The sequence below is a fragment of the Channa argus genome, chromosome 14 (assembly GCF_033026475.1).
Source record: "Channa argus isolate prfri chromosome 14, Channa argus male v1.0, whole genome shotgun sequence".
NCBI classification, from domain to species: domain Eukaryota; kingdom Metazoa; phylum Chordata; class Actinopteri; order Anabantiformes; family Channidae; genus Channa; species Channa argus.
Genome location: NC_090210.1, coordinates 8,534,000 through 8,546,830, shown reverse-complemented (window position 1 = coordinate 8,546,830; position 12,831 = coordinate 8,534,000). Strand labels below are relative to the sequence as shown.

General features: G+C 37.7%; 1 protein-coding gene across 2 annotated transcripts in view; it reads left to right on the top strand.

Moving 5' to 3' along the window:
• The first annotated feature begins 277 nt into the window (after window positions 1-277).
• The window catches only part of wls (Wnt ligand secretion mediator), an 18,601-nt gene continuing 6,047 nt past the window's right edge, over window positions 278-12,831 (top strand). Inside the window, exons 1-7 of one of the 2 annotated variants that reach the window (XM_067474451.1) lie at window positions 278-689; window positions 3,894-4,166; window positions 7,456-7,580; window positions 7,984-8,145; window positions 8,594-8,730; window positions 12,488-12,656; window positions 12,810-12,831. The exon at window positions 12,810-12,831 is cut by the window's right edge and continues 101 nt beyond it. In XM_067474451.1, the coding sequence (XP_067330552.1) occupies window positions 584-689; window positions 3,894-4,166; window positions 7,456-7,580; window positions 7,984-8,145; window positions 8,594-8,730; window positions 12,488-12,656; window positions 12,810-12,831 (994 nt within the window). In that variant the 5' untranslated portion in view covers window positions 278-583. The remainder of the gene's footprint in view (window positions 690-3,893; window positions 4,167-7,455; window positions 7,581-7,983; window positions 8,146-8,593; window positions 8,731-12,487; window positions 12,657-12,809) is intronic. The other variant, XM_067474452.1, reaches the window with a different exon arrangement.

Here is a 12,831-nt window from a genome sequence, read left to right as displayed (position 1 = left end):
ATATATATGTGTGTGTGTGTGTGTGTATACACACACACACACACACACACACACACACACACACACACATATATATATATATATATATATATATATATATATATATATATATATATATATATATATATATATATATATATATATATATATATATATATACACACACACACACAGAGATATTTTTAACAAAGATTGTGAACGCAATGAAGGACATATAAACCCTTCCCATAAATAGCCCTGCAGGCTGTGCCCACAGAGCAGTGGCGCTATCACATCAAATGACACGGCAACCTGCATTACCAGCCTCTAATGCAATGCGGTGGCGCTCCACGGATCCTTCCCAGCCCAGTGTCGGCTGTTCAAGGATAAAGCCGAGTGCTTTTCGGTCATGTGATTCCTGTTTTTTTTTTTTCTTTTTTTCTTTCCCCCCTTCCTTGAAGTTGAACAGCAGGAGCAGAGCGGTGGAGAGGCCCCAGCGTGTTTCCTCAGTGGCCGTGGATGCAGCGTTTTCGTCCTCTTTCCCTCCACATTAGTGTTTGCTTCTCGCTTGCTGTGATATTGTTACGTTAACCTTTGCTTCGCGATGGCGGGGGCTATTATTGAAAATATGAGCACCAAAAAGTTGGTGATAGTGGGAGTTACTTTGCTCTTGTTTCAGGCGTTTGCCTTCATGGTCGGCGGCTTAATTGGTGAGTTTTTTTTTTGTATTCCTTTATGCTTTTAATATTTAAAAAAATCGTTTAGCTAACGCTTGTCTTTGTGCGCGCGTGCCTGCTGAAAATTAAACGGTAAAAACACAAACTTTAGCACTTCCCTACACGTCTTCTTCTCAGCGTTAAAAATGTCTTTGTGTGAAAGGCGCTAACTTTTGGCTGCATTTGTTCCACCTGGGCTTGACCGAACCGTCACTTTGACACCGCCGCTAAATCACTGCTTTGTGTTAAGGTGTTCGGTGCCTGCGTGCCCTAACGGCAAGCTTTGTTTCTCTGGCTAACCTTAAATGGAACTCGGCACACCGTGGTTTTCCCGTTAACTTGTACAATTCCACGCAGGAATGTGGTGAAATGCATTCAGCCTCTTTGTTTTTTCACTTCCTTGATCCAAACTCGAATGTTCTTCCCCCCCCCATTTTCTCTCCTCACACATCCCCCTCCCGCTCTTTCCCCAGTATATAATGTGTATGTGGCCCCCCAGGCAGCATCTCTACCTTACTTCCTCTCATTCCTCTCCCCCTCTTGTCTCTCCCCTTCTCCCCAAATCCCTATTGCCTGGCAGGCAGCGCATTCATGTTTCCTCCTAGTTTCATTTGCATGGAGATGGTAGTGCACAGGAAACGCACAAGTGCACACAGTTGTCAAAGTTGTATTTTGCCTTGAGGATTGTATTGGAGTTGCTGTCCAGTTTCTTCAAATCCACCCACTATGTCACACAGCAGCTACACACACACAGCTGAGACCATGTTAAAGATGCCTATATCCAAACTCTTCACAGCCCTAAACATCAGTCAGTCTCTGTGTCCCTGCAGTTCCTTTTTACTCAGGGCATAGCTGCTAATAAATTAGCTTGTTTGGTTCATTCCTTGCTGAGATAGTTTTAATGAAGCCAGATTCCTTTGTATTTGCTCGGTGGCTGGGGGCGGCAGGGGTAATTGAGTAGAAAGGGGTTTTTCTCCCCTTGTTTCCCGACAAACCCAGGAACACGGCATGGGGTCAGTGGGCTGAGGGGACGGCCATTATTCTGGACACACTGCAATGGAGACTGGAGGAGCCTGTGTTCTGCTGGACTCACAGGGTCACCGGATAATTGTGCTCCAAGAGGTTCCAGATTAACTGTGTTTAATTCACTCTGTTGTGTCTTTTTGTCCCTGTGAGTGTATATGTGCTTTTTTATTTTTACATCACGGTTACACATTTAAAGGTTTTCTTTTGAACATCGTAATAGATGAATTTTATGGCTGCTGAGCTGTAATACAATGGGTGTGTCAACTCTTGGTAATATTTGCCTCATATCTCTGTTATAATTGAAATGATATAATTATAGATTAACAGATTAAAAAGAACAAACTCATTTTTCAGACCTTCTACATTCTTTTTTTTTTTTTTTAGCATTGCTTTTCTTGTAGTCACAGTTAGCTTACCTTTGGACACTATAATTTAATGCCGTATCTAGTTTATGCTTGCTTGGAGCATATTCGACAGTGATTACAGCTTTGAAACTTCTTAGATGACTTAGGTGACACTAATCTTTTTTGTGAGCTAAATGTGAAAACTCCTTTTTTACATTCATGTTCTTTCATGCTCACTTCCCTGACTTAATATTTCCCAGATAAATCCAGCAGTAATAACAGTGCGTGTAGTTTAGATACACTTAGATAATTAATTAATAGCTTGACACAAACAGAGCTAGTTTTATCACAGTCTGTCAAGCAGGTTGGCTTAAAAAATGGGAGCACCTGCAAATTTATTTTTAAGTCATTTTACAACGTTTTAGTTGGAATTGAGGGTTTTTGGTCCCCATAAGGACTTTTTGTATACATGTACTTGTTGACCTAAAAGCATTTCAGTTGCTTTGCCTGTATGACTATGATAAAGCTCCTCGGAGAAGATATTGGCTGCACAGTATTCTGTCTCAGGAGACATTAGAAACTGCAGGTATAGTTTGGTTTTCAGACCCAACATGCCCTGGTATTCTGAGATTCAGTCATATTGGTTTTCTGCATTTTTACTGATCAAGTGCTTCCTCTGTTTTGGTTTTATGAACAGCACCTTCTAATGTATTAATACCAGTACCTTTTGCTGTAGGGCTGCAAGTAATTACTGTCATATTGTTTAATCTAACAACCTTTTGTGTGCCTGACTATTTAACTATTTAAAAATCAGAGATTAAAAGGGACCATCGTGTTCTTAATCTGGGGGAATCAGACAATTCTATGTGTACTTTTTCCTCTTGTGTAATATATGGAGTGTTTTACTTGTTTTTTTTGTTTTTTTTTTTACATGTATGAAAACTATTGTTAACGGAACTGTCTCACGGAATGTGTTTGTCTGAATCACTGCTGTGATTTAAGGCTTAGTTTTTAGTTCATCAATCTGCCTCAGGGCTTTACAAGTCAAGTCAAGCTTTAATTTCAGTTCTTCCACATGTACAGTACATATATACAGGGAACTGAAATTGCATTTCTCGGGGATCCATGGTGCTTACAGGTAGTTCTAACAGTGGAGCCTAAGATCTAGATCACATAAATTTAAAAATATAAAATACACTATACAATTCAACTATACAATAAGGGCATTGGTGAGTATACTAATAAACGTACAATAAAGTTACCTTGACTTTAAAACCCCCTCTATTATGTAATTCACACCAGACCTCGAGCTCTTACAACAGCATATGAAAGAGTTTGTGTTCTCATGAAAATGATCGATCTTTTCCCAAGCGCTGCACAAATCCTGTGAGTAAAGACTACAATCACCACGCTGTCAAGCTCATGAATCACAATGCCTAAACAATGTAATTGGTGCCTGAGAGCTTTCGGGAATTTTCCCTCCCAATCACTTAAGACAGAACAAGAACTTGGCTACCAGGCATTTTGTAAACAGTGTTAAAGTAATTGCCATAGTGTTTGGACTGGATTTGGCTCAAACTCAGCCTGTTGACCATTCCCAGTGGTTGCCAAGATATTAATATTGTTCATGCACAGTTTAATCTGCAGTGATCAATTTATATTGAGTTTTTTTTTTTTTTTTTTTCAAAATAGTTGTGACTTATTAGTTTTAAAGGAGAAATTTGGCTGGGAGGGACCTTTTTTTTTTTAAAAAAAAAAACATTTAGCTGCAGTTTTTCAATATGACACTTGTTCTAACATGTCTCATACATTTTATTTGTCTTACCAGCTCCCAGACCCACCACAGCAGCCCACTACTTGGCCACCAAGTGTGTAGACACAGTGAAGCACAGACAGGAAACAAAATGGTTCATGCCTTGGGGTCATAACCAATGCGACAAGATCCGGACCTTTGACGAGGCCACGGCTAAGAAGATTGAGGCCAACAACATTGTTTTTGCTGTCCACATTCCTCTGCCTAACAAGGAGATGAGCCCCTGGTTCCAGTTTATGCTTGTCATCCTGCAGTTTGACATTGCCTTTAAGATGCTAAACCAAATAGGTAAGAAAGAAGGCTATGTCATGGGTTTAATCACCGGTAAAGACAAAACAGCTCAATTTTCCAGGACAGTAATTTCTATATGTATGAGAGGAAGGAGTTATCTAATGTAAACTTACTTGTAAGAGGCCATTCCGCCTTGCATAGGAATCTTGGGAAAACAATGGCCAATTAACCAAGTATTTACTAAATAATAATTAGTTGGTTAATTATTTGTTTAAGGTTGGCTAAACATACCTTAGAGAATTAATGTTGCTGTGCTATTTTTTTTTTTTTTTTTTTTTTTTTTTTTTTTAAGTTGTGTCAATATTTTGTCTCGGCTATTTCTTAGTTTCAGTCTGAAGGCTAATATTTGCAGAGGCAAGTTTCCATCTAAAATGTCCACATCTATTGTCGCTTCTAATCTTCCACATCATAAATTCAAGAATTCAAGTACAGAGTTATTCCAACATTACCAGCAATGCTTGTTGTTATGTAGGTTTCTTTTGTAGTTTCTTTTTGGGTGTCTTTTTAGCTTGAGGAGCAAACAGGAATGTGTGTTTTTTTTTTTTCTTCTCAGTAGATTGGATTTTGTTGCAGTGAAAGGCAGCAAACAATGATTGATGCCTGCTGCTTATTCTCTGTAGCAAAAATTGTGGAAAAGCTTGTAAAACACCCCTGAGATGTAAGAGGGAGGTAATCTGGACCTGTTTTTGCCAAATAATTTCAACACCTTGCATGTGAGATCATTCAAATACCTATATTATATTATATTATATTATATTATATTATATTATATTATATTATATTATATTATATTATATTATATTATATTATATTATATTATAATATTGGTGGCTCAGTGGTTAGAGCATTGGTTTGTGATGCAGAAGGCCGCAGTATAAAATCCCACCCCACTAGGCGTGGCCCCACCGAGCCACCAAGGGCCAGCTTGGTGCTGAATCCGAGCCCAGATAAAATGGTAGGGTTGCAGCAGGAAGGGCACCCGGCATAAAAACTCATGCCTATGATCTTTGACATACATCATAATAATGGATAACTTGTATATTCCTGTAATAACTTTTTTTAGTGATTGTTACAACCAAATTTAATTATGTTTACATTTTATTAATAAAAAGTAATATACATTTATATTAAATATTTTTACTTTGCATTATTATTATTATTATTATTATTATTATTATTATTATTATTATAATGATGTAATTGTACAAGAGGCTAAACACAAAGCATGACTGAGTAGCACAGAGATGAACAAAAATGTTAGGGTGATATCTCAATCTGTTTTTTAAACTTTTGGAGCAGGAATCTAACCTAAGTCAACATTAGCCTTTTATGGACCCCTGGCCTCTGACAATGTGTTGCCATCAGCCATTCAAATTTTAGGTCTTCACCAATCTGCTGAACAACTAAGTTGTCAAATATATAAGTGGACAGGCAGAACCAACACATCTTTGTATTTAAGAGGAAAGAGAGGAGGAGGGAAATGATTGCTTTTAACAGAGGGTTTGGTATTCTGGCAGGTTTGGTATCCTAAAGATTAGATTAGGGTGACTAAAGGGCGAATAAGTGACTTTATCACCAGAAGAGTCTGGGAAAGATGGTCTGGCTCTGAATTGCATCTTTTATAATAAGTAGGCTAATAATGATAACTTTAAATTGAACTCTTATACCACCATGTAGTCATGTCTGTTTTTTAATTAACACAAAAGCAAGAGTAATAATGTAGAGAACAAAAGAATATGAATTTGCGGAAATATTTCATATGGCCCAATGTTTCTGGTCTGATTTGTGTAAACAGTCATGTTACAGTGGTGGCCCAGTCATCAGCATCTGTTTGCTCACATTCTTTGGCCTCAGTGGAAATTTGTTTGGGAGCTGTGGGTTGTTTACTGCCTGGCTGCCAGATGGATAAGTCAGTGAGTCAGCTTGGACTACAGACAGGTCTTTCTGCCAGATGTTGGACACTCATTTTGATCTTTCAGTGCTACAGGAGGTTAGAACAAGTGTATGTAGAGGGAGTATAGAGTGCTGTAGGGATGACATTATTTTGTAGGCCAACCTAGAAGCCGGAATCTTCCTCCTTTACGTGACAAAGTCAAGGGGATTTTTCTATTGACATTTGGTTTTAGAAAACAGGGGTACATAATATTCAGGTGATCCACAATTAACACAATTACATTTGGGTCATCCTTAGCAAATAGGTTGGTTTTGTTTTTTGCAGCTATATGGCAGACCTCTTCTCTGACAACCATATCTGTGCTCTTATGTTTATCCCAGAGAGGAACGTCACTTTAATTAACCACTCCACCCACCTGCCCCACTCCACCCCATCACCAAGCACTCTTTGGCTAGAGTCCAGCAATAACACAGCTGTTGAGGAGGCTTAGTTTCCGTGGCAATGACTGCTGGACTTGAGTGGAATGTTTGCATGAAGTGAGCTGACATTCGAGGGTGTCTGAATAGAGGGCATCACTGAGACAGTTGGCTGCCAGTTCTCATCTGGTTCCCTCTCCCCCTGCCTGTACTTTCTTTTTTTCCCCCTTCTTTCTCACACTAGAGGCCACTGGGTTTCTTTCTCTTCAATCCAACTTGTTTCATAACAGCACAAGAGGCACTCATGGGGGCTAGAGGAGAGAATACTTGGCTTTGTAATGTGATCTAAAGATGCAGTTTTAAAAGCTTTACTTTGAACAGTTTTGTCTGGTTGGCTGGGCTGTTGGAGACAGACTCAGGCTTATGTCATTTAGGAAGTAACCTAGATTTGAGCCACCATGGAGAACAGACTAAATCATTGTGTGTACGTTTTATACAGAGAACAAGTCCTATGAATTTGACAGTTTTGCACACTCATTTTCCATCTTCAGGTGGTAGGATCACATTAACTCAATTTTTTGACTTTGTGTAAACTAAAATAAATCAAATGTACAACTGAAAATGCAACCTTGTTGAAAGACTAGCAGGCAGCCGAAATTTGTAAAAGTACATTTTCAGTTTGTTGCTGGTATTGACTCTAGTCTATCAATGCTAGACATATGGTCTGATGGTCTCGTAGTTAAAGGCCATGGCTGTCTGTCATCAGGATTTAATTGTATCCCTTCACTGGGGTAATGAGAGCCAGCATGGTTGTGTAGTGAAGAGATATTCAAAGGAGTATTTTATCTTGTAGGGCAAATAACCTGTTGTGCTATGCTGTTGTGCTTTGAAGATGAATCATTCAAACTCTTGAACTGTCTACTAAAGGATTGTATTTATATATAAGTAAATTACTATGTTCTTTTTTTTTCCCTAGATGAGGGAGCAATGGTCACTATTGATGTGAGCCTGGCCTACAGGGATGACTCATTCAGTGAGTGGACAGAGATGGCTCACTCTTTTGAACAGAGGAAACTCAACTGCAACTTTACCACTGCAAAGGTGAGTAAATGATGCACTCTATTCTTCATTATGCATCTTTAGAATACAACCAATATTCTATCAAGTTAAGTATTTTAGTAGTATAATTTTAATATAGTTTTGGGTTGGACTGGCATGTTACAACAATCTAGCATGTTATTTGTCAATTTATTACAAAGTCTATATATAGACTTTTGGCAGCTTGTTTGTCTCAAGTGTTGCTGCACATTTTATTCTCACAAAAGATTTAAAGCTGTTAATTCAGTGCCCGTAAGGCACTTTGCTGCCCAGCCTAAATGACACTATTTAATTATGAGTGCTAAAAAAGTCTGTAATTTGTGACTTTAATTTAGTTTAAAGGCCTTTAAAGAAGTGGTTGCCTTCAGATGACAGTTTTAACCAGGTTCTATTTTGTGTTGTCCAGACCTTTGAGAATGAGGGACGTTACTATGAGTGTGACTTGCTGCCCTTCATGGAGGTTGGTAGTGTAGCCCATAAGTACTATCTTCTCAACATTCGCCTGCCTATCAACGAACGCAAGAAGGTCAACGTGGGGATTGGAGAAATCAAGGACATTCGTCTTGTTGTAAGTTTCATGGTGACCTATGGATTTATTGTTACGGTTAAATAAAGGGCTGCGCAGTATGATATATTGTCATGATAGTAAAGCTATATTACACCCCATTGTTTATCAAAACTATGGCTGCTTCTAAGGTGAATTTTTTTTTTTTTTTTTTTTTTTTTTTTTTAATTGTGTGGTATTAAATGCAGTTTATTTTGTGACTTTCTTTCCATCATAAATTTTAATGCAACATCTTTGTTTTCATGTTTCAATGAAAACGTGTTCTCATGGATGTTATTACACACCATAAACTTTTATTGATGACTAGCTCCATAAACACTTCCAAAAATCTAAATGAATTACAATCAGAAATCTAGTAGCCTTTGGGAAATGTGGACTTGGTAAGACCTTGTTTGCCAGTAAAAGATGAACAACACAAATAGTTAATGCCGTTGGTATGTGTTTCTTTAAGAGCATCCACCAGAATGGAGGCTTCACCAAAGTTTGGTTTGCCATGAAGACATTTCTTACACCCAGCATTCTCATCATCATGATCTGGTACTGGAGACGCATCACCCTTATGACCAGACCTCCTGTGCTGTTGGAGAAGTAAGGCTCCTTCTCCGTCACAAGTGTCACAATGGTGTTCCTTGATCCCCTTGTATTGTATTTGCTGTTTTTATGAATTCCCAGCGCAGCCATCTCAAATTTGTCATCTCAAAAACTTTTTTCATTTTTTGTTTAGTTCATATATGCAATCCAGGTAGCAGTAGAATAAGACTCATTAATTGACTCATTAATTAAAAATCTCCTTAATTGTAATTTCATAAATATAAATTATTGACCCAATGTGATTGGAACCTCACTCAGAAATGTATAGAAGGAAATATTTCTCCACTGCAGAATCAAAGCACAGACTCCAACTCACCAACAGAAAGGCATGGGAACATGGCACATAAAAAGAGAGTCATGCGAGATAAGTTAAATTCCATCTTAAAGTAACCTGGTCACTTTAAGTTTATTTACAGATGCAGTAGTTTAGTAATTGACTATCTACTCTAATTTAGACAGCACAAGCTGCCTTATAAATACATGCTGGGATCAAAGTTATTGTGACTTCTACAACCCCTCCCCTTGTTAGTTTCCGTTAATCTCTCTCTTCTTCTATTCATTCCTTAGCTGTCTTTGTTTTGTCATTTGCTTGTGCTCCTGTAAAAAAGCAGATTAGGAACTCTTATGCATAGCAGAAACATTAACCTTCTCCAAGAGAGTTTTACTTCAAATTAAGTGACAGATAAGAAACCAGCTTCATGGAAAAAAACAGCTGTAATTGTGCATGTAGACATTCATCAATACTATGTTGTAATGATATATTATTGTTTTGAAGAGAGCCTGGACCTACAGTCCACAGGCACTGCTTCAGTGAATCTACTTGGTGAAGGGACACATTAACTATGAATGACATGTAAAAGTAGGTCATGCTAACTCTGTGCAGAAAAAGGTAACTAAGATCAGAATACTTTGTTCAAGCATCTGAAGAGGAATGTTATCTAGGAACATCAGTACTCAAAAACTGCAATGCAAAGTTATAAAACTAGAAATAATGATTAGCTGCTTGATTCCAAATTATCAGTTCTATCTTGGAAAAGGATTTTAAACATAAGATATGTGCTTTTCATTATTTAGCCAAATTTGAGAAATTTAACCCCATTAAAATTAGTTCACCAAATACAGGTAGTTATGCATGCAAGTTATGCAAACAGATGGTTTGAATTCTTTGCTGTGGAAAGTCGAGCTGTGCTCTGAGTTTAGTGTTTGTCTAACCCCCTGCTGTGTTTGGAAGACAGATCAGTAAGGGGCAGTGTTCTGTGCTACAGGAAGTGTCTGGTGAAGCGTAAAATGCTTTTAAAAAAAATCTGCAAGCTAGCACTCCACTGAAATATGCTGCAGACACACACATTCAGGACATGCACACCCACTAGTGAGACACCACACACACAAACACTGTCTTTTCCAACTCAAGACTCTTATTCCCAAACGACCATCAAGCTTTCAGGAATTGTGACCAAAACCGAATTTGTGGACGGCAAATAATTGTTTCTTGCTTTAAAAGCATTATACCAGAGTCTCCTGTCATGCTAGCCCACAGACGTGTTAGAATGGTAAAGCTCACAGTTTCTCTACACGTAATGGACAGATGTGAATGGGAACTGAGTGGAAAGTGTTAATATACACTGATTACTCTTTTAACATCTGCTATTTCTACTTCTTAAATTTGTAAACTAAAATGTTCTATGTTCAGCAATATTGTGATTAACTTTTCTACTACTGCTATATAGTAGTACTACTACTATATAGATAAATTTAGTTGGTGAGGTAGCATAGATTTGTTATTATAATTAGTTACACCTGGGCAGCAAGTGCATTTACATGGACTTAAATAATCAGGTTGCTTTCTTGGGTGTCATGTAAATGAGAGAGCTGGTTTCTGAAATTGAAGTAGGGGATTAGAGAAACCTGGTTTCCCCAGGTAGATTTCTGATGGAGAATGCCGATTTCTCTGCCGTGCGTACACACAACCAGGTTTGTTATGAACACACAGCTGAGTGTGTTTGAGTCCTCATTCTGAGAAAGAATGAATCAAAGTAGAGATTAACGGGTTGATGCCGCCTCATTTTTAAAACAAAGTCTGTCTAAGGGGTGATGGATTATTTTACTAACAACGTGCCTTGTAGAAGTCTGAATAAGTCACTTTTACTTGTGTTGGTTTCCGTTCTCTCCCCTGTGCTGTTATTCATTGTTGTGACGCAAACACAAAAAAGTCAGAAAGCAGCGTTTACTGTCACTATAAATTTCAAAGCTATGCGCCAGGCCTCCAAAATAAGTTTAGGTGAAGAGAAATCTGGTAACTCTGCTCCTGCATGTATATTCACATTTCTTAACTACCCAATAAAGCTGCTTTCTGAGTACCCCAGTTATCTACACAAATCCTTTCTCCTGTTTCAATGAAGGCATCAATTAAAGCCCACTGGGATGTTAATCTTCTGGCATGCCGATGAAATATGACAGAATATTCCTACCAATAAAGATAATGTCAGTTATTCAAGACAATGTATAAATATTATCAAAAAACTAAATTATAATAAATATAGATTAACACATTTCTATTTAAAGCCTTATTTTAGTGTGATATATCCGATTTAAACAACATTCCAATAATTTACTTTTGGTTATATATGGAATTGAATTTAATGGCAAAAAATGATATTGCCAGATCCAATGTCTCTGCTTTTCATTATAAACATTACATGTATTCAGTTTAAGGTCTGTGTATGCATGCACACACCCCTACCCCTAAAGAGCGAAGAGCCTATGGAGGCGCAGATAAGAGAAATATGCACTTTAGTTGTATTCATACGACCTTTCTAAGAGTTATTGATTTATGGATGGGTCTCACTTGTAGGGGAAACACTGCCTGTGCTTTTCTAGGCATCACATGTCAAAATATTCTGTGAAAAAGTCTTATAAATGATCTGTACCACATTTTTGATTTTTCAAACCATACTTTTCTATCTCTAGTGGTGTCTTTGTTGGCAGTGCTCACAGTAGATTCCATGCATATCAACTGTGGTTTCACTCTGTTGCTTAATCTCTGACAGGCTGTCTGTAGAGGAATTTCTTAGAACCTGGATTGTATTACAAAAATTTGTACCCACATGCTTTCAGGTCACCTTTTTATCTGCTTCCTTTTTAACTCACTCTGTCACTGGGACAAATACACAGACACACTGTAGCTCTGTTTTGCCCTTTTAAGTGATTATTTACAATGACTGGCAGCATGCAGAGACCTGCTGCCAATTCTTGGAAGACTAGTTCTGCTCTGTAGGTTGATTGTTTCACCTTAATTTCTCCCCATATGTCTGTACTTCAAGGAGAGATTGAGAAAGATTGGTTGTAATAGTGAGTCTATTTAGAAAAGTAGTGATGCAGAATATTAAGTGTGGACACACTGTGCCTTTTAGCTGAATAATTTAATTACTCCCCAAGACCAAGATGTAACAAGCCGATTTCATCAGATGTAGCCTTATAATAAAACACTGATTATTTTATAAGATGCAATTTATATTTAAGTGTATTGTTAAATAAATTTGTTTAATCCAAAACAGTTCAACGCTACGTGTTTTCCATCACTGCAAAAAAAAGCTTTTTTTGTAACTTTTATAATGAACCAGTTAGAATAGCTAAAGGGTCTATACTGCTATAGATGCTATGAATTCAGTTCTAACAAGCATCAATGTAGTAATTCAAAGTAGTATGATGGTGAAAGTTGTTCTGTTAAACTAATGATACTGTTGTTGTTCTTCAGGGTAATCCTGGCTCTGGGTATCTCGATGACATTTATCAACATCCCAGTGGAGTGGTTCTCCATTGGCTTTAACTGGACCTGGATGCTGCTTTTTGGAGACATTAGGCAGGGGATCTTCTACTCTATGCTGCTCTCCTTCTGGATAATCTTCTGTGGGGAGCACCTTATGGTACTGATTGCGTTGTTTGGCATGTTTTACATATTTCTGACATGCAAACCTTGCACTTTACATCTTTTGTAAACAAATGTATTGTTGCCATATATGTTAATGTTAGGATAAATCGTTAGGCGTCTTGTTTTGGTTTTGTTTTTTTTTGTCCAGGACATACATTTCTTTTCAAGAT